Source organism: Hyaena hyaena, unplaced genomic scaffold (assembly GCF_003009895.1).
Source record: "Hyaena hyaena isolate Hyena2069 unplaced genomic scaffold, ASM300989v1 scaffold_304, whole genome shotgun sequence".
Lineage (NCBI taxonomy): Eukaryota > Metazoa > Chordata > Mammalia > Carnivora > Hyaenidae > Hyaena > Hyaena hyaena.
Genome location: NW_024080937.1, coordinates 1,426,304 through 1,449,621, shown reverse-complemented (window position 1 = coordinate 1,449,621; position 23,318 = coordinate 1,426,304). Strand labels below are relative to the sequence as shown.

General features: G+C 36.5%; 1 protein-coding gene across 2 annotated transcripts in view; it reads right to left on the bottom strand.

Annotated features, from left to right (window-relative positions):
• Window positions 1–23,318, bottom strand: part of INPP4B (inositol polyphosphate-4-phosphatase type II B) — a 367,571-nt gene that overhangs the window by 209,778 nt on the left and 134,475 nt on the right. For both annotated transcript variants that reach the window (XM_039248219.1, XM_039248218.1), the window contains exons 6-7: window positions 10,706–10,817; window positions 1,417–1,489 (exon numbers count right to left, since the gene is read on the bottom strand). In XM_039248219.1, coding sequence (XP_039104150.1) covers window positions 1,417–1,489; window positions 10,706–10,765 — 133 coding nt within the window. In that variant the 5' untranslated portion in view covers window positions 10,766–10,817. The remainder of the gene's footprint in view (window positions 1–1,416; window positions 1,490–10,705; window positions 10,818–23,318) is intronic.

Genomic DNA, 23,318 nt, shown 5'->3' with positions numbered 1-23,318 from the left:
TTGCTCAGAGGATAAGAAGATGCTCCTCTTCTTTGGCATAATCAATCCCTCATTCCATGCAAGTACAATTAATGACTTTTGCTACGGTTCCAATTCATGTTGAGTTCTCTGTAAGTATAAACATAGTCAAAAGGGTGGCCTTCCCTTTCTCTATCCCTATTATGAGAGGCTTCTGCCAATGAAAGGCAGCTAATAGTTCAGCAGTTATACATTAAGAAGCCTCTGAAATTTGGTATCATTCACTAAGCTGATTATTATGCTATCTATGTCATTGTTTAAATGTACGACATGGCAGGGGTAGAAAAATATTAAGGCTTATTCTATTGTTACAGCAACTTGTCATTTAATGGCTCTTTGGTAATCGCATGGCCTACTAATTAAGAGCAAAGGCCTGGGGATTAAAGCCAGATTTAAATTCTGGACCTGATATCTGCCAGGTAGGTGCCCTTGACCTATTTCTTCATTTGTAAATTGAGGATCATGACAGTGTCTTTTTCATAGCACAGGTCAGAAGGCAAGACATATGAGGCATTTAGCCTGCTGCTTGTCACTATAATAGTCATTGTTTACTATTATTAGTGGTAACATAATTTACATTATCACAAAAATTATTTCCACAATTTACTATACATATTATCACAATTTAACTAGTACTGTAAGTCTCAATTTTACTTGCAAGGTTATCACTTAACACATGGTTCAGTACCTTGTTGAAATTCAAATATATTACTATAAGTAACACGTTATACTTTTTATTATTTTTTTTTTTTTAATATTTTTATTTATTTCTAGGAGAGAGAGAGAGACAGCATGAGCAGGGGAGGGTCAGAGAGAGAGGGAGATACAGACTCTGAGATAGGCTCCAGGCTCTGAGCTGGCAGTCAGCACAGAGCCCGACGCGGGGCTCGAACCCACGAATCGCGAGATCATGACCTAAGCGAAAGTCGGACGCTTAACCGACTAAGCCACCCAGGTGCCCCAAGTAACACGTTATATACATATATACTCCAGGAATGTACAAATGTGTATATGACTTTTTCCTACTGAACCCATATATCTACGGTTTTAACAACTTTGTTTTGAACTCTATAATTAGAAAGTCAAACTAAATAAGAGCTTCATATTTCTAATGCTTACTGTCTTCTAATGTGTTTTGCTTCAGATAATACAAATTCCAAAGCTAAAAGAAATTTGTTTTGCCATACAGCCACAGTATTTTTATATCTTTCTTATGGAACTGTCAACTGTATTCTCCCTCCACTGATGAGGATTACTTCTCATGATTACAAATTCATTTACTAACTGTTTGCAAACAATTCTGTGAGGATGCTGCCCACGTTCAGTATTGAGTTCATGGGAAATTAAAATTTACGTTTATATGAAACGAATGTCAGTTTCCCAAACTGCAGTACATACCTGCATTCAAAAAAGGTAAGTTATCTTTCCCGTTCACACTTTCTGGGGCTGTACATTCACACACCAGTGCACACTAGGAAAGAATAAAAGAAAAAAACAAAACATATTTGAAAATTAGGAAATTGAGAAATGAAATGATTCCATGTTGTTTGCAAAACATGAGGCTATGTACATGGTTTCCAAAAGTTTTGAACAAGACACTTTTGTAAAACTATTTTCAGCTTTATCTTGACTATGAAGCCTGTTTAACTTGTGATTATTTACATGTATATATAAAATGATTGAATCACAAAATTATAGACTATATCTTGGTTCTAGTTAAAAATTACTTAGGAAAGAAAGTAAAAAGTGGAAAAGGATTTCCCCCTTACCCATGCTCCTAGTACAGCAAGTCACATTTGACATGCTGAATGGTTTTATATTTCTTTCACCTGGGATAGTTTGGGATCAATAAAAAGCAAATTATTTTCTAGGTTTGAAGGAAGGGCAGCTTCAAATAAAAGAAAAAATATGATGAAGCATCAAATGACATAAGGCAAAAGGAGATTTTCATCTCTGGCAAAACAATGTAAACACATGTTCATCAGGTATGAGGAAAATTTATAAATAAGTTGATCTCTGATTTATAAATAAGTAATTTGTAAATAAGCTGATCCAAAGGTCATGAGTCTATTAATCTATGATTAGTAGGTTAAGGTCATGAGCTTTTACAGAGCCAACACTGCTCTGGACAGAGAAGAAACAAAGAAGAGCACATAGTCATGTTCCTAGTGAGTGAAGCGTGTGTGGGCAACAACATCTCAGACAATGTAGCATTAAGCGAGAACCTCCCCCCACCCCTTTCAGCTTTCTATGAAACTGGAATTAACAGAGGAAGCAACTCTTCTGGACCCATGATGTTGGTAAGAGACCTATTGTCACACAGACTGACACCAGCATCACTAACATTTGTTTCTTCAAATGAGTTCCCTTCTATCTCTAGCCAATAAAGGGGTGTGGTAGTTTGAGGAAAGGGGAGAGTGAATTTTTAGAGCGAGTATATCAGACATAAACAAATAAATGCAAATAAAAACAAAGGAAAACTCAAAAACCAGAAACTTCTTTGGTGAGTTCTTAGGGAAGCAGACTTTGCTCAAGAGAATCCAAGGGCCTCAAGAGACCCCAGGATGGTGTATCAAGATTGCCTGAGCTATTTCCTGTTTCCCTACACCCTACCTTCTCCAGGTACTGGTCCCCTTGGGGAATCATGGCCACTGAGGTCACTGTTAATGATGTAACATATGTCTGTCAAGCATTTTGAGAGGAAAGACAAGTAACTTAAAAGACTGATTTAAATGTTACTTCTGTATTTGTATAACCCACCACTTATCCCTCCATCATAATATTCATCACTTAGGACATTTCTTGATGGGGAAAAATGTGATCTCATAATTTCTTTGGTGCTTCTATTGAGGTATAGTTTACTAAAGAAATGAAAAAACTGCAAACAGCTCTAAAAATTTGTTGTTCTCTAAATCATTTTCCTGACCAAACCAGAACTCAGATGTGATCCTTTCTTTTAATCCATAGTTATTTAGAAAATTCACTTTCCAAATCACTAGAGCAATGTGCAATGATGCTTGAACATACTTAGAATTCTTTATTTCTCTTATTTCCAATATTTCTTCTACTCTTTTCAGCCCATGTAGAGCTGTTAAAATAATCTTTCATAAACATTATATTTATCATACCAGTGCTCTGCTCAAAAATGTATAATGGTTATTTACCGTCCAATCAAATTCAATATCTCAGACTCATGTTCAAATCCTTTCATGATTTGTCACTGATACCCTTCCACATAATAACTAGCTATCAGCCATCCTCTTTTCAAAAAAAGGGTTATCATCCACAATATAATTCATAGGAATGGTTTGGATTAAACCCTTTTAGTGAAGAAGTCCATAATTCATAGGGATCAGGCTATTACTTGAGACACTGTTTCTCTACATGGAAAGAGCCCTGTCTCTTCATAATCAAAATCAACTTTTTGTTTCCTAACAGAAGCCTTATATCAGTGTTCCAAATGGACACAGAAATATAGCTTTCATACATCTGTATCTTCTATCCACACTGGAAGGCAGATACTTAGGCTAATTTTAACCTAATAACATTCTTATTTTGCAACTTTTATTGTATTTAAAATCTTTACTATTCAGAATGCTCTCAAGATCTAAATCCTTGGAGCATAACAAGAAATATCCAATAAATATTTACTAAATTGATAAACATTTTTATATTCAGACTCAGTAATTATTTTCTTCAATTGTTTCTTGAGTGTACTGTCTGTGCCATTATTTAAATTGTGAGTTTTTGAAGCCAAGAACCAAATTCCTTATTCATTCTATTTTATTTAATTTTTTATAGTTGACCCTAGAATTGTTTTTCCACTGTGCTAGGTGCTACAGAGATTGCAAAGATTAAAATAGTATAGACTCTGTGCTTAAGGAGGCTCCAGCTATATATACTGTGTGTTGCTATCATTCTGATGGATATTTTCAGTGTTACACACTTTATGGGTGCTCTCAGTGTAACAACTTCATATCTGTGATTCTGAGCAGGAATAACAAGCACCTCATGCTTTTTGTACCACCATAGCAGCATAAGCCTAGTGATTTTGATGAGTGCTTTAAAAAGCATCATCTGCTGGTGAAGAAGAAGAAACATTAGATATATAAAATTCTTGGAGCTTTATGATTTTGGGTATCAACTAACATACCAATTTGCCATGCACTGGGCTAGAAAATGAACCAAATTGTAGGGACAATGATCATGAAGGACACAAAGACAAGACTCCTTGGCAAAAGCTCTTTCACATTTGTTAGCGTATTCCTTAAATCATGGTTGCCTAAGTTTGTTCTGGAGCGTCCTGGAGTCCTTGATAACTTTGTCTTTGCATCCTCTGCAGCATCTAGCACAGGGTGAAGACAAAATCATTTTCATTATACTACTGAAACACTATTTGTCTGCTTCTCTCTTTCTCTTATAAGCATACAGTAGAATTTTCCAGAGGTCCTATTATATAATCATTTGACGGCTAATCATATGTGTGCTTGTGGACTCTTCTGTTTTAAACATTTATCATTTGAATTTCTAATACAATAAATGTCTATAGATATAAGTAAGCAAAATCTTAATACAGTAAATATCAACAGATAAAATCCACATAAATACAAATTTTAAGAGTGTATAACATGTGAACTGCTACACTTTCATGACCTCATTCAGCCTCATGGTTTAAATACTATCCAAGTACCATCTGATTACTTACAAATAATATTTCTGGCTTGGACATTTCACATGAATTTCAGATTCAAACCTCCAACTGCCTCCATACATCTACACTTGGATGTCTAAGAGGAATTTCGAAGTTAACATCTCAAAATCTCTGGTCGTCCTGCAGCCGGTCCTCTCACTTTTCCTTATCACTAAAACTGGTAATTCTGTTCTTTGGCTTTACTTTGTACCTGGAGTCTGGCCATGTTTCAGTTTCTCTATCAATACCACCCTGATTCAACTCATCTGCATTTCTATCTTGAATCTTTGCAGTAAACAGCCTCCATTCTTCTGTCCTTCTTCTTTTCAGGCCATACTCAACACAATGAATCATATCATTTTACATCTATATTAAAAAATCCTCAACTGTAGTTACATTTAGTTCGAGTCTAATGGCCTGTAAGGGAGTGTACAGTCTGTGCCCCCTGCCTGTGGACCTCATCCTCCACTCCTACCACTTCCTCTTGAACCCCTGATTCCAGTCACACTAGCCTTCTCGCTGGTCTTTTAATACTACAGGCACACTGCCACCTCAGGGCCTTTGCTCTTGCTGTTCGCTCTACCTAGAATTTTTCTTCCTCTCAGATATCCACGTCTTGTTCCCTCATTTCCTGGTTGTTTCAGGTCATATATCATATTAACAGTGAGTCTACCCATGATCGTCCAGGATAAAATGGCCACAGCTCACACTCCCTAGTCTTTGCACCTTTTTTTTTTTAAATAGAATATAGTACCATCTGATCAACAATATATTATTTGTTTATTTTGTTATTGTTCATTTCCCTAGAAGGCAGCATCTGTGTCTATTTGGTTTATTGCTAAATATCCAGAACTTAGTAGAATGCCTATGTCATAGAAGGTAATATTGTTTGATGAATGATGACTATTTATGTCTGCAAATATCTTATAAGGTAAGTTAAGTCAGTTATATTATTTTCAATTTTATATTTGGGATGGGAATTTTCAAGATGGCCCTTAGCTATCCAAGCAGTCTACATTTTCCCTGACCATGGCTAATGAATGTCTTATTAAAACACTGCTTCAAAATATAGGGGCAAAATAACCTGAGAAAAGCAGCAGGTCATCAAGATATCAGTTAGACAAGGTAAGCAGTACAAAGATATCATCTCTGTCACTGTCATAAATAAGTAAGGCTTTTCTTTCCTGTTGTAGAAATCACCACCACTTTGATCATTTTTAGTATGTGAATGTGCACAATATATGTGCCTATATACATATTCAAATATAATACAGACATTAAACAAAAAGGAGAGACAAGGCAGGACTCAGACCCAGCAAAGCCCCACTGGAGAATGCCTGATAACATCCTATCCTGGCAAGAAGCCAAGGCCCCTCAGGGGCAGGGCAAAGAGGAGGACTATAAATGTCTCGCTTGATCTTATTGGCTGTTACTTATATGGGTTTTCTCATCTATTACCTGATTTGATTCTTTTGCTTCCTCATTTTCCTTTCCCTGGTAGGATATTTTTCCTTGACTATTTAATTCAAAGGTTGTTTTTAAAAACGTTATTCTTCTTTCCTTCATAATTCTATACTCTTTACTGCATCCTCACTCCAGTCTTTATTTATGGACTGATCAGTTTGTACACAGCATTACATCAAATATAATAGTATCCCTTCTAAGGAGACAATTTTGGATTTTATTTCTTCGAGGTAAAGTTAACTTCAGTTACTTATTCAACTCATTTTCCCTGTGCCAGGCTCCCTGTGCCCTGTACCTTTCTCTCATGAAGTTTAATTCTAGTGAGAAAAATAGACAATAAATGATGTAAATAAAATATATATGACATTGGACAGCGGTACGTACTAGGGACAAAAATAATGTAGACAAAGGAGATAGGAGGCCTGGAAATCTGGATACAGGGCAGAGAAGGCAAAATGAGAAGGTGACATTTTGCACAAAGACCAGAAGGAAATGAGGGAATGAAGCACATGGTTACCCGGGAAAAACTACAAAGGCAGACTGAAAAACAAGATGAAGGACCTGAGTTGGAAATGTACGTGGAATGTGTAATAAACAGCCAAGAAGCTAATGAGGCTAGATCAAAGTGAGCAAGGAAGAGAAGTAGAGGATGAGGTGAAGAAAGTTAGGGAGGCCAATACACTAAAAGGATTTAGGTTTGCACTTTCAGGGAGTTGAGTGGTCATTAGAGGAATGACATGTTTTGTGCTGTATTTTAATAAGTGCTCTACTAAGAGTAGACTATGATGATGGGGGTGTCAGGGAGGAAGAAGGGACATTTAAGAGACTACTGTAAAATGTATGTGACAGACAATGTTGTAAGACTGAAGGGCTCACAAGTCATTTGGTTCTGGATTTATTTAAAAGTCAGAGTCAGGGCGCCTGGGTAGCTCAGTCGGTTAAATATCAGACTCTTAATTTCAGCTCAGGTCATGATTTCATGGTTTGTGAGTTCGAGCCCATGTCAGGCTCTGTGCTGACAGTGTGGAGCCTGCTTAGGATTTTCTCTCTCCCTATCTCTCTGCCCCTACCTTGCTAATGCTCTCTCTCTCTCTCTCTCTTGCTCTTTCTCTCTCAAAAATAAATAAATAAACCTTAAAAATGCAATAAACTTGTAAATATAAAAACATAACTTAAAAAAAGTCAGAGTCAACAGAATTTGCTAACAGGTTTTGAGTATGAGAGGAAGAAATGAGTCAAAGACAACTCCAAATATTAAAAAATAATTTGGATGCCTAATGCAATATTTCACTTACTATATGAGCTTTGTAAAATGTTGTTACTATTTTGTTTGTGAATTTTTCTTTCTCTAGCTATGGGATTCTAACACTTTGCCCTCTGTTACTATGCATGTACATAAAAAATACAAGTTTTGAACCAGTGTGATATGGTGAATGACTCTCTGAACAATCTTTGCTTAATGAGAACTATAGAGTAATAATATGATTTGAGGAAACAAGTAAGTTAATAGGAAAGAGCAGAGTTTGGATTTCCATTTATATTTTATCCCATGCTCTGGAGGTTATATGAGATTAAAGATTCACATGTAGTATTTTATGTCAGGATTATTGTTATAAACTGGATTATGTTCCTTAAAATTAATTACGTTGAGCCCCAATACCCAATGGGACCATATTTAGAGATGCCCTTTATAGAGGTAATTAAAGTTAGATAAGATGATAAGGGTGGGGTTCTAATCCTATAGGGCTGGTGTCCTTATAAGAGATTCCAGAGCTTGCTGTCTCTGTGCACACGTGCCGAGGAAAGGACACAGTAAGAAGTCTGTAAGCCAAGGAGAGAGTTCCCACCAAGAACTAAGTCATCTGGCACATTGACCTGGGACTTCCTAACCTCCAAAACTGTGACAAAATAAGTTTTTGTTGTTTTAAGCTCTTCAGTCTGTGGTATTTTATTATGGAAGCCCATGCTGATAAAACAGGTGTTAATCTTTTATCTACTTCAATATACAAGAGAGATCATCTGTGTCACTTACCCACATAATTCTAGTCCTGCTAGTTTTACTTTGTTCTCCACCATTCATGCAAAGTAGGGGTGGGGGGAGTTGTTTTAGAGATAACTTCTATTTCAGTTACTTTGCCTTTTCATATGTTTCTGTCATTCATGACTTAAGTCACTATTAGTGGATTCCGTTAATACACTTCATATAGATTTTGACTTAGCACATTTATCTTTTCATATTAGTCATAGTTTTAGTCATTCACGACTCACATCACCATTCGTAGATTGTGTTAAAACACCTCATACAGATTTTGATTTAGCAGATCTGCAAAGGAGTCCCTGTATTTCCATTTCTAACAAACACCCCAGAAAATTCTGATCATGCTTTGTAAACCCCTGAGATAAAGTTATTTCCATGTAATTCTTCTGAATGTTGTGCCTAGTGAACATCACTACGTGTTTTTCGCTGAATCATGAGTATTCCAAAGGACTGCCGGCAGTATTTCTAATAACCTTATTAAAAATTCACAAATGGTCAATGTTTACTAAGAACCCAGACAGTACTGAACTAATGCCAACAATGATTAGCACATTTATTGTTTTAGTTAACTTACGATTTGTACACGGTATGTGCTGACACTGCCACCTCCTATTTCCAGAACAGTTCAGTTAAGTCTTTTCAAGTTCACATTACTAAGTCAGAAACATTATGTGGGGCTTTGGGGAGTTGTATTCCTGGGTATCTAGTTCTCCGTTTATGAGAAGAGTATGATTTAATTTGTACTATCTCATTATAGCAACACAGTACAAGAGTCAGGGGGTGGGCAAGCTTTGAGGAAACTAGAGAGGTGGCTAGTAATAGACTTGGAACAGACAAAACAGTCCTCCTTTGAAAGGGGAAGTGTGTCTGCTACTGGTCTCCTCACGTACTTCCACAGGACCAGCAGGATTATCTGTCTATTTCTGTTCTCAGTCCCCCGCTTGGCCTCAAATCTTTCCTTCTTAATCTTGATACAAGCATTCATGTGGTGGTGACTAATATGAGTTTTATACAGAACTCCAAAGGAAACATGGATTGAGTGAAGGGGTCCCATAATTGGGGTCTCAGGTACACACATCCTAAGAGCCACAACTGGGGTTTTGAATACACAGATCTTTTATTATTATTATTATTATTATTATTATTATTTATTTCTAGGAGAGAGAGAGAGAGACAGCGTGAGCAGGGGAGGGTCAGAGAGAGAGGGAGACACAGACTCTGAAACAGGCTCCAGGCTCGGAGCTGGCAGTCACCACAGAGCCCGACGCGGGGCTCGAACCCACGAACCGCGAGATCATGACCTAAGCGAAAGTCAGACGCTTAACCAACTAAGCCACCCAGGCGACCCATTGAATATACAGATCTTAAGAGGATCTGCTGCAAAACTCACGATAGCCCTCTCATCGTCACGCAAATTGATTCACGCTTTGGGCCTCCTTGGAATATTTTCATGATTTTTGATATTTTTTGAGGGAGAGTAGGGGAACAGAGACAAACAAGGCTCACTGCAGCAGGTAAGACCCACGTTCATTTTAGAGCAAGAATAATATTCTTTTGAGGGCAGTCTTGGGTTTCTTTTATAAAGTTAAGAATCTGTTGTATTAGATAAACACCATTTCCCATGTAGATGTTTCCTCAGCACCCAAAATCAAATCTGCTCCTAGATAAGGGACACTAAGCCAGAAAGTAAGTCACTAAAGGTCTTCTCATTAGAAAACACTTACGTACGAAAAGGTAGGAATTATAGTATATATACAAACTCTTTCCTGAAAAAACTCAGTCTGTAAGTCTATCCACTGTGCCTCAGTAAGGTAGGCAATTGCATTCCTAAGACAGGAATTTAAACGCATTCTTATATTAAACTTATCTTTCTTAGATAAAAGAAAGTAAAAATCCTGGACACCTATTGATATGCACTGGGGACCTTTATCCTCAGCTTCAAGGAAGCTGCTTCACCTCCATCTGGCATTGCCCCTCCTCCAAAGCTGCCCCTTCCATGTTATGCTATTTCTACTTCTCTCCCTGCAATTTCATCAGGCACAACATTATCATATCTGCTCTCCTTCACATAAAAATGAAATCTAAATTCAACCTGCATCTCTTTCTAAAGAGGGTTTTGAGAGTAGAGAAGTGGCTACTTTTGGCAATAGCCCTCTCAGAATCTTCTGTGCATTGCACTTAGGGTTAATTAGGGCAGAATGCAACAGTGATCAATACTTTTGTTCCAGATGTAAGAGGAGGCAGTGTCAACACAGGAGCCAGGGCGAAGAAGAAGGAGTTTCTGAATGGCGCATGGCTTTGCATAGTTCCGTGCAAACGGACCCTTTGGTTTGGTGGATGAAACATGCTTCTGGCACTCCAATTCCAGAGCTGATTTCTCATTTTGCTTTTAAATAATGAGATTTCATACTGCACAGACATGTTGATAATTCAGGCATCTGGCAAAACTGATCATTTCTAATTTAATTTGTGCTTTGAGCTGACTGAGACCCTACCTTTTGTCCCTGCACATCTGTCGTGATGTGGTCGGCTTCCCCATCCTCAGTCTCCCCCATCTTCACGACACTGACTTCTATGGTGCCAACAACTTTGCCACCATCTGAAGTTCTGCAACCAAAAAGAAATGAAATGCAAAGGTAAGATTCTTTTCTCTCCTGAAAGTCTGTTCAAACATGTTGTTTCTGAAAACCACAAATATTGCTATTTACCTTTATTGGTTTTAGTTAAACAGATCTGCAGTAAAAAACATCAAAACATGTTCATAGTGTTGGTGTTATTTTACTTTCAAAAAAACAAGGTGACCATAAACTTGTGAGGTAAGTTTATGGACTGTCAAAAGCTACCTCATGAAGGGGAAACCTTCTCCCGGCTCTTAGGAGTGGACATGAATATCATGGACTGTGTCCTGTTTGGCAACCTCCCCATCCCCACAACGGCACAAACCGTGGCTCCTCCACACCAACTGCATGTGACTGTGTGCAAATCTGTTACAGAAACTACAGCTGAATAAAACAGAAGAGAGTATAAGCATCCCTATATTCCTCTCTGACTGGACCACTGGCCACAAAATCTGATTCTGTGCCTTTTCCTTAACATAATTTTCCTTTTTTAAAAAATTATTTTTAATGTTTATTTATTTTTAAGAGAGAGAGAGAAAGAGATGGAGTGCGAGTCGGGGAGGGGCAGAGAGAGAGGGAGACACAGAGTCGGAAGCAGGCTCCAGGCTCTGAGCTGCCAGCACAGAGCCCTACTTAGGGCTCAAAATCACATGATCTCAGTTGAGATCATGATCTGAGCCAAAGTCAGACATTTAACCGACCGAGCCACCAAGGTGCCCTTCATTTTTCTTTCTAAGAGATCAGGTAAAGGAGATTCTCTCCCAGTAAACATAAGAAACTTAAGGTACGTGCAGAGCAGAAATTAATGATAGAGATAATTAGATGCAACCCATAACTTAATCAAATAAAGAATCAGACTCAAAAAGATGGAAAGTCTCATCTAAGACACAAAATGGTGAGGGGCCTAGGTGGCTCAGTCAGTTAAGTGCCAGACTTCAGCTCAGGTCATGATCTCACAGTTTGTGGATTTGACTCCCATATCAGCTCTGTGTTGACAAACTCAGAGTCTGGAGCCTGCTTCCGACTCTGTGTCTCCCTCTCTCTCTGCCCTTCTCCTACTCGCTCTCTGTCTCTTTCTCTCTCAAAACTAAATAAACATTAAGGAAAGAAAATGGCAAAACCAGAAATCCAGGTTTCTGTCTTCTTCAAATCTGTTGGTCATTGAAAAACTTCTCTACTTAATGACGATGATAATTTTATTGTTAAGATTTTCATCATCATTAACATCTTCAATACATGAATTTTCTGATTAACAATAATGAATTGTAAAAATAAAATTGACCATCCTTTAAGATTCTCTAACTTTTCTTCCTGGACAAGAAAATATATAGAATAAATGGTGCCATCATGCCATGGGAACAGTGTGACACATAATGATATTTTCCCCTTGAATCTTATTTTGAAAATAGGTAGCAAGCCACCTCATAGGCATGAAATTTTGCTATAACTTATTTCTAAGTCTAACTGACTAACAAAAATGCAATGCTTCATTTCCTTCTGTCATGTGTTTTTCTGAAGTTTGTTTTTATGTTTAATTAGGATACAAATGGTGTTTTGGTTTCAACCAATTCCTTCTAAACATCACAATTTTATTATTAAAGGTGTCAGAAAAGAGGATTAGGAAAATTTTTATAAAGCAGTTTACCAAAATACTAATTAAAATTATGAATGTGTTAGGTGAAAATGAAACCCAATTATGTTACTAGATCATGGTAGGTATTTCTCAAAATATAAAAAGTATAAATTAAAGCACACCTTTTGAATTATGTTTCTAAGGAAATTGAAATGGGAAAATTCTGGTGACAAATGCATACCTCATGTCATAATGTAATAAAATAAAAATTGTCTACACAGAAAAAGAAAAGTGATTTCCTTGTTAAGTAGTACATTAAGATTTCTCACTAAAATATGAAATAAAATGCTTTTAGGTGACTTTAAAATCAGTGGAAATCATATTGACCTAATTATTTGAAATTTTAATATAGAAACTTTACACATTCATCATAAAGAAGATATGTATATGGATGGCATTATAATCTATGATTTGTGAAAAACTGCATTAGCTCCAATTCTGGGATGGTTTTAAAAAATTCATTATACCATTTTCCCACTTGAAAGTGACATACTAACTCGTCATAAGTCATGATGTGACTTAACTCTGTACAGTTATTCAGTACTGACAGTTATTAATGAAAGAGTTTAATAGGAGCTCCCATTGGCACTACTCAGCTTTTTCTAGAGGTTTGCAGGTTCTTTTCTCCCAAGCAGATCATCAGTAACAATCACAGATATCTTTTTCTTCACATAGGAGTTGTTTAAAAATTTTTGCTTGAGCAAATTAAGCTAGCTTAGTTTCTAGGAATGCAAAGCCGATGTGTAACTTTTTAAATTTTTTCAATGCATTAAACCAAATAATGCCATGATTTGAAACAGAGGGTAGACTTTTCACACCCTCTCCCAGGCCTGGTGAATAAAACAATACATGCCATAGGGGTTAAAAGCTTGAGAGCAAGAGTTTTGAGCTAACTACTAGCTGCATGACTCTGGGCAAAGAACTTGACCTCAGGACACTTAGTTTATAAAATAGACACTGAGAATTTTATTGTAAGGATTACATTGTGGCATGATTTGTGTAAAGTGCTTAGCACAACGCCTTACAGGAGATGAGTGTTTTTTTCCTTCCACCCCTCCTTTTTGATCTACTAGTAGAGCAGTGGTAGGAATTGAAGAAGTAGTAACCATAACAGTAGTGGTATTACCAGCAGTAGTGGTGAGAGTAACCACTGCAGCAGCAGTTAATGACATTGCTATGTCATTAATGTATTATATTTAATTTGATCCTCTTCTGAAATTCTACTAAAATATGCATCTAAGACTGTTGTAAGAGATTACAGGATCCCATGACACAGTGATTGAGGGCTCACTAGAGATACAAAGACTTAGAATAAACAGATGATATTATGAACCTTACATTCTTAGTAACACAAACAACACAGGTTTATAACTAATTACAATGCGGCTGAACCTTTCAAAGTGTGAAAGTGAATGAATAAGCAATGTACTATGGGAGTAAGCTTCTGAATTATAGCTCTGTCTATTCCCTTTAAAACAATTATCTGGCTACTTTTTAAATAATTTTAATGCCTTCAGTGTTTCCTACTTCATTTCATCTCCTATAGGCTTCCACAAAGTCCCAGAATAGAATCAAAGCAAGGAGCTTGCTCAATCTAGTGACTCTAGAATGATTCTAAAAATATTTTTTTTCCCAAAACCATTTTGGATAGGGAGCCGTAACTACTCTAAAGCATGTCTCTTCATCTGAGATTTGTGGAAGACAAAGAATGGGGCAACCAAATTATAACTCAACAACTGAATCCGCGACACCTAAAAGCATGGTTCCATGAACCAGAACATAAAAGGTAGAAGGTGTTTTCTATTATTTCTGCAACAATTTAACACACACAGAGTATGGATATTCAACACTTGTCTTCAATCAGGAGAGTCATGATTGAAATATCTATTTTACGTTTCCAAAGACTGTTTTAAAGGTGATTTCTTACACAGAAAAAAAAAATCATTCTTAAGTATTTAATTATGCTTTCAATTATCATCCATCAGGTTCAGGAGGCTAGTAATAATAGCTTAACCATTATTTCTCACCAAAATTCTACTGAGTTTTATCTAGTGGAAGTCTTCCACTGCATGGAAGATATATAGAAGACAGGTCTGGGCTAGGAACCAAGAAATCCAAGTACTACTTGCAGTTCAACTGCTAACTAGCTATGTGACCAACAACATATCACTTCAGTTCTCTGGATTTCAGTTTTCTTTGCTTAAAATAAAGAGTTGGTCTCTAATAGCTATTCTCTAATATCAGCACTCAAGCCCAGTGCTCTAGTGATTGCATCATATGATTCTATCACAGGCATCACAGGCCATCATGGGCTGCTGATATAGCCTTGGGAAAAATATCAGGTACATTCTAACCTCCTCTCACCACCCCCCCCCCAACTTCCCATCTTACCGTCCCCCAAAACAAACCAAAGAAGTCAAATGCATGCCAAATCTGGCAAATATCTTAACACTTAGAGTCAAATAAAAGGGCTAGTTTTTCTTATAATATCCAATGCATACATACATATTTTATTGCTTTTACAACATAGCATCTTGGCCTTTTTACAAGGATACAAATTTGACTGAGCCAAGAAACAAAAGTGAGCTTTACACACTTTCCTAGCAATTTATACGGCAATAAGAACAGGCTGCAGTAATAAATAACTATCTCCATTTACATGAACAACAACAACAAAAAACTATGCTGTTTCAGTCACTTGACAGGCCATTACCACTGTTTAATGCAGAGAGCTGTAAGAGAAGTAAAAGATGAATAGTTCATGGCCAATAAAGTATTTTGATCCCAACATCAAAGTTCCTAGTTAAATTGAGCAAATACAGTAGTTCCCATGTGTTCCAAGGTTTCACTTTTCACAGTTTTGCTTTCTGAGATTTCGGTTGCCCATGGTCAACTGTGGTCCCAAATCAGATGTTCTTCTTTCTGACACCACCAGAAAATCAACAGTAGCCTGGGTCACAATATCTCTGTCATTCACCTGGCTTCATCTCATCATGTAGGCATTTTATCATCTCATGTCATCACAAGAGGAAGGGTAAGTGAGTGCACTGCAATAAGATATTTTGTGAGACAGGGACCACATTCACAAAACTACTATTACAATATATTATTATAATTGTTCTATTTTATCTTTAATCTTTTCCTGTGTCTACCTTATAAATTAAACTTTTCCATAGGTAGGTATGTATAGGAAAAAAACTTAGTATATATAGGCTTTGGTACTATCCACATTTTCCATTGGGGGTCTTGGAATGTATCCTTTGTGAATAAGGTGTGGGGGGATGGCTACTGTGCACTTAAATATTTACCCATGCCAACAAGATGGAAGACAAATGAAATTTTCAGCAACACTAGTCTGTGTTCCCTTCTCACTCAGATTTTCAGCATGCAGAGTAGATCGCTGATTAAAGTTCTTTAAAAACTGCCTTTAAAATAACTCCCCTAATGCTTTCTAATGAAATATTCAATCACATGCTGAAATATACAAACATTTTTAGAGGACTGAATGAAAGGGAGTGTAAAACAGTCTTCTAACAAAGGAAAATTTAATGACTCTTCCTCTAGACTTCTTCACACCTACTATACCATTCTTACTAGAGAAAAAGAAAAAGTAAAAAAAACCCAAAAACCAAAAACCAAAAAACAAAACTCTGGAAATGTTAAACAGCAGCATATAAATAACTCCTCTGTTTTGGAAATGCCACAGAGATGCAGACCAACAAATGACTCTGTAAACATCTAGGGAGAAACCATCATTAGCGCTGCCAGTTTTTGTGAATATAAAGTAGCCTTGTGCTGTGCACAGGGATCTTCAGTGTGAGATGTGCCTTGCATTTAAACTATCTAGACAAGCACCTGAGAAACACAAATTTCACCCGGACAGGAAAATAAACCAAGGCCATAAGTAAACAAATGGGGTTAGTGAGTGAGTGAGTGCACCCTGACGATCTTTCTGGTGACTACATTTACCTGGCAATGCTAGATTTACTTAGGGCTCAAAGAAGTGAGAATTCTATTTAAGTACATATAACTAAGCACACCTCTATTCTGGCTGAAATTCAGAAATGTCAGAAGCCATATAATATTTTCAAACTATTACTTAAATAAAACTTTGAGTAGTTCTTAACATTATAGCTTATATGCTCTGAGTTTTGGTCCCTGGTTTTCTCATTATAAGCTCTTCTTCAGAAATTCCATCCATCATTAAAATTCAAGTATTCCTTGCATGAGGATCTATCATAATTCTACATTCCCTAGTATGTCTTTATTTCTTGCTCTAGAACTCCAAATTCCTTTTGTCCTGATATTTTACATTCTGTAAGCTTGAAACTTAACTGTTCCCCAAACTCCAACTCACACACATCACAAGCATATCATTTCCAAAGAAAAATATTCCATAGACTATCCCATCTCTACCTGTGCCTAACTTCTACCTCCCAATGAGTCACTAAGCCCCGCTGACTAGTCCTCTACAATGTCTCTTACACATGTCCCTTCACAGTGGCAACATCCCAAGCTGTTTTTTCACTTCTCTTTCATTACACTTGAAGAACCTACTTCCACCTTCTACGAGCCTACTCTTGTATTCCATCCGTGTTTTCTTTTTTATTTTTATTTTTTTAAGTTTTTATTTATTAATTTTGAGAGAGCGAGAGAGCGAGCATGAGCAGGGGGAGGGCAGAGAGAGGGGAATGCAAGAGAATCCCAAGCAGGCCCTGCACTATCAGCATGGAGCCCCATGTGGGGCTTGAACTCACGAACCGTGAGACCATGACCTAAGTTGAAATCAAGAGTCAGGCCATTAACCAACTGAGCCAACACCCCTGTCAGGTTTTCTTATTAAAGTACAGCTGCCACTATATTATTCTCTTTCATCTATTAAAGGCATAGTCTCATGCCTACTGACAGAGACTGAAGTATAGCCTGTCTTTCAAGGCCTTATATCAATACTTGTCAAGAGTTTTGGGGGAGTTTGGTGTTTTTGATTCAAACTGATCTATACCATCACACACCATTAAAGAATAGAGTATGGTTTAGTGAGCAGTGCAGTGAACTCTTAGTAACAAAGTCCTTGGTTACTTTACAGTAAACAACTATGTGACCGTGAGCAAGCAACAGAACATCTATAAAGATGTCCCAGCTATAAAACATGAAGATAGTAAACCATCCCACTTATCTCACAAGATTTATGTGACCAAAAACAAAAGATCTTAAGTGTAAGTACAAAACTGTTTTAATGTATAGCAACGGCTACTATAATAGTACAATCTGAGCCACAAAGCTTCAAGAGCACATCACAAATACACTGACTATCAATTTTCAGACTAACTGGCTCATAGCATCTTCTTTATTGCTAAAAATAGTACTAATTAAATATAAGCAATTATCCCAATAGAAATAAGTTAAAGCATATCTTTCCCTTTTCATGACTTTATTTTTATTTATTTGTTTATTTATTTATTTTTGAGACAAAGAGACAGAGTATGAGTAAGGGAGAGACACAGAGAGAGGGAGACACAGAATCAGAAGCAGCTCCAGCCTCTGAGCTGTTAGCACAGAGCCTGATGTGGGGCTTGAACCCAAGAACCATGAGATCATGACCCAAGTCAAAGCTGGCTGTTTAGCTGATGGAGCCACCCAGGCACCCCTCTTAATGACTTTATTAAAAATATATGTAATAAGTTATATTTGGAAACTTATTGATTTAACATAAAGGTGAAAAATCAAATTTTAATCAAATTAAAAAAATTAAATTTAAATATCTTTAAATTTAAGACATACTCTTTAAACAAGGTGAGAAGACAAGATTGGCATCTTGTAAATAAATGTGTCAGGATTCATACACAACCAAAATTATATTAACATTAATAGGATACCATGAGCTACCCACTGGTACATAATGGGTTGCAGGTGAGAGGAAGTAAGCACACTGTACCCTCCTGAATTCACTGAATGCAGCTATAAAACCTGGACAAATGGACAGAGTAGCTATTTGAAGACTCAAAATAAATAGCACCAGGAATATTGTGATAGATCAGAATTTTAAATACCACTGAATCAGCAGTGAGTTTACCATTTCCTCCGCTCTCATAGCTCCTGATCTGGACTCAACAGAGCCCCAAGCCTAGAGGTGGCCGATGGTACAAACAGAGAGAACTCCAGGAGAAGCCCTCAAATTCTGCCACAAAGAATAGAAAGTGGGTTTCCCAACACTCGGGAGAATGGGGAAATCACTTTTTTTTTCCACTTTATCATGTCCCAGCTTCCAAGTAATCCAGTGGGGACAGCAGGTAAAAGTGGCAGCAAAGAGGAATTGCAGGAGGCTAATACCATGAAGGAAGGAAAGTCTCCTCTCTGATTGGAACTGACATCCCAAGGCTGTAGGATGAATCCCTTTACTTTTTATCTCTCACTGTTCTTCTCCTTCTTGGTCCCTGAAGAGGGTGCAATTGTACAGCATAAATAAAAAAAAAATAAATAAAACCCCAACTTTCTGGCTGGAGGATCAAACGGGGAAGCCTCAGGAAACAAGAACATGCCACAGAGTGTGAAGAGGATGGAGGTCAGGAAAGGGACTTCTTAATATTGTTCATAAACACCTGGCCTCACCTCAAGCTGTGCATGCATGAATCTAAATAGAATACCAGAGGCTTTGACAAATAATTTATGGACTAGACCACTCCCCAGGTCTCAGACTGTCAGCTGAGTGACAAAGATGAAGGACAGGTCCTAATGATAACAACAAAAGCTTTGAAAATGTGAGTGATATTGAAACTACTCTGCAAGATTTCACAGGACGCAAGTTCAGTTCACAAATATCTAGTAATGAACAAATGGAAACTGAAATTTAAAAAAATACATTTATCATTTATGGTAGACAGAAACAAAATGCTTAAGTACAAAGATGTGTAAGATCTATATACTGACAATTACAAATGCTGATGGAAGAAATCAAAGAAGGTCTAAATAAATAGCAAGACAGATGGTGGTCATGTATTGGAAAACTCAACTTTATAGGGATGCCAGTTCTCCCCAAACTGATCTATATATTCAATACAATACTAATCAAAATCCCAGCAAGATTTTTTGTAGATATTGATAATTCAAAAAATTGTAAGTCAGGGCAAAGAAATAGAACAGAGTAATTTTAAAAAAGAAGAACAAAAATGGAGGATTTGAATTTACTGATTTTAAGACTTACTATAAATCTGCAGTAATCAAAACTGTGTGGTATTGGTGAAAGGGAAAATATATTTATAAATAAAACAATACAGAGGCAACATGACTAATTATTTTTTGACAAAGTTATGGTCAATTCAATGGAAAAAGAGTAGTCCTTTCAACAAATGGTATTGAAATAATTAGACATCCGTTTGGAGGAAAAATGAACCTTGTTTAGACTTCACAACTGAAACAAAAGTTAAAATGCTTCACATTTTAAAGACCTAAATGTGAAACATAAAATGTCTAAAACTTTTTATATAGATATAGATATACATATAGGAAAAAAACTTCATAAATTGAGTTTAGTCAAAGTGCTCTTAAATATGACAAAAGCACAATCTAAAAAAGCAAAAAATCAGTAATTTGAACTTAATCAAAATTGACAACTTCTGCTCTGTGAAAGATATTGTTATGTGAATGAAAAGACAAGCATTTGACTAGAAGAAAATAATGCATATTATGTATCTGACCAAGAATTTGCTTCTAAAACCCAAACTCAACAGAAAAAAAAAGGAAGAGCCTAATTAATAAATGAGCAACGTTGAACCAACATGTCTCAAAAGAAGATATACAGATAGCAAATAAGCTATGGAAAATTGTCCAATGTCATTGGTCATCGGGGAAGTGAAAATTAAAAGTATTATGGGGTGCCACTATATATCTCAGGATGGCTGACAAGGATGCAGAAGCACTGAAACTCTCGTATACTGCTGGTGGGAAAAACAGCATCTTGGGTGTTCATACAACTCAGTATACACTTTACCATAAGACCCAGAAATTCTAATCATATTTACCCTAGAGAAAAAAAAATTTAGGGTCAGAGAAAAACCTACATGTGAATATTTTACAAGGCCCATTCATAATCATTCTACATTAGAAACAACCGAAATAATCCTTTAATGTGAATGGTTAAACAAACTATCATACAACCATACAATGGAATCCTGCTCAGTAATTAGAAAACAAAAACTGTTGACACACATAGCTTGGATGAATTTCAAAGGTATTAGACTGAGTGAATGAAGCCAGTCTCAAAGAGATACATATCCTATGATTCAATTTACATGTCCATCTGGAAATAAAAAAGTTATGGTGATAAAGATCATAGATTGTGGTCACAGGCGTTGGCGTGGGTGGAGGTGTGAACTAAAGGGGCAGTAGGAGAGAGATTCGCTGTGGTGAAAACAGCTCTGCTTCCTGATTGTGGTGGTATTTACAAGAATCCACACATGTGTTAATAAAACATATAACAATAAAAAGTCAATTTTACTGTATGTTAATTTGTAAAATATAATGAATAAGAAAGGACACAGCCATTTTCTCTGATAATAAATTAAGAGTAAATAAAAACAGCCATTTAGTCTGGGAATAGAGAATCCAAATCCTTAAAAGTCTATCCTATTCCATGTGAACCAAAGCTTCTAATTTCTGCCAATATTGATTTGAAACGACAGAGTCAAAGTGTCAATTTATCCCACACTCTATATTTTAAGATATTTCAAGATATCTGCTGACACAGAAATGTCACATGTGAGAGAAAAAATCCACATGAACCATGGGGAACATTTCATCAGACTGGAGAGGAAGGTGTTCCTGCAGGAAGTTCAATGAGTTTCCCAAGCCAATGATTCCCATTCATGGGATGAACCTACCATCCAAAATTACTCACATTTAGACCTACAAATGAGAAACTATTGTTAAGGCTTTTTGTTGGGTCAATTTATTTTATTATATTTATTTGTTTGAATTTTTATTTTGAGTAAGAGAAAGAAAGATGATTAGGAGGAAAAGAACATCTCCTAAGCAGAGACCGTTAGAAGAGAAAGGAACTAGCAGGGAGAAAGAAACCATATGCATAGATTGCTGCACACATTATTTTAAAGGAAAGATTATACATATATACATTTTTAAGACCATTTTTTTCTTACTAAAAATGGACATGATTCTGGAACAGAAACTCTTTATAAGAATGGTTTGCAAATATCATTAAACCAATCAATATTCTAAGGCATTTTGAAAACATTCTGTATATAACAGGCATGGAGAATTAAAGGAGGCAATTGTTAAATAATTAGTAATAAATACTAGTGATGGGTCAATACTTAATACTCAAATTTTGAATTATATATATTTTTATCTGAGTTGTGCTTTGGGGTTTATGCCAGTTTCTTAATGGTAGGAAATAGTGCTGAGAGATTTTTTTTAAAGCTAGCATTAAAAAGTTATACAGTGTATGGTCAAAGTTTTACAGTGTATAAACATAATTTTAGAATATAATGTTTTTCAAACCTATGTAGTAAGAAATTCACTAAAGTTTAAATTGCACCATGGAGCATACACTCTGAAACCAAGCAATTCTTAGTGTCTATATTTTTATGCTTAATTGCATTTGGATCTGCTTTACATTCTTTTATTAAGCTATAAAAATCCTGTGGTTTTAAAAATATTTTTTCTCCTTTAATATGACATTTTAAACCAAAAATCCTTTAAAACTAAGTTCCAAACAGAAAATATGACTTCATTTATAAACTTTTATTAAGGACCTACTATGTTGTAAGCACTATTCCATGCACAAGGATTGTTACAACAGAGAATAAAACCCAAATCCTTGCTCTCATGGAATTTGAACTCAACAAATAGACAAATAAATGATACATCAGAATATGATAAATTCCATGGAGAAAAATTAAGCAGGGAAAGAAAATGGATGAGCATTGGGTTGGGGATAATACTTTATAGTCAGTGGTTGGAAAAGAACTCTAATACAATGCCATTTCAACAAACACCTAAAGACAGTAAGGAAGTAAGCCATATATCTTTCTTGGGGGAAAATCTTTTCAGGCAGAAGAAATAGATGATCCAAAAGCCTTGGAACCTGGTCCCCATATTCAAGGGAGAGCAAAGAACTAATATGGCTAAAACTGGGTAGGGTAGAAAGAGAGTACAAAAAGAATAAGTAAGAGAGCTGGGGATTCTTTTTATATTTCTGCATAACAAATGCCCACAAACTCAGAGTGTAGAGAGCAGAGGCCTGGGTCATGTCCTCAACTCAGGGACTCACAAGAATGAAATCAAGATGTAGGATGTGCTGAATTCTCCTGCCTCATTGAAGCTCTAGGAAAAAATCCACTTCCTAGCTCATTCAGGCTGGTGGTAGAATGTATTTCTTTATGGCTTCTTGCCAGCTATCAGCTAGTTTCTTGCTACTGATACCCTACTCCTCAAAGTCATCCTCAGGTTCTTACTATGTGGCCCTCTCCATAGGCAGTTCAGAAGAGGGCAGTTTGCTTTTTCAAGGCCAGCAGGAAAGTTTCTCTTCCTAGTATGCTAAGATGGTATCTTACACAAGGTTATCCCAGCTACCTGGATATAATGACTGGAGTGGTTATCCCATCACCTTTGGCACATGGGATAACCTAATAAGGGTAGTAACTATCCCATCATATTGACAGGCCCCACCCACATTCAAGGGGAAAGTATCATGCATGGCGTGTACACCAAGGGAGCTGGGAAATTCAAGGGATATCTTCGCATGCTGTGTACCACAAGCAAGGATGAATCATCTAGAACTCCATAGGACACTATAAAAACTTTGTTTCCCTGAGTGAGATGGAAGACTGAAAGAAGATTCTG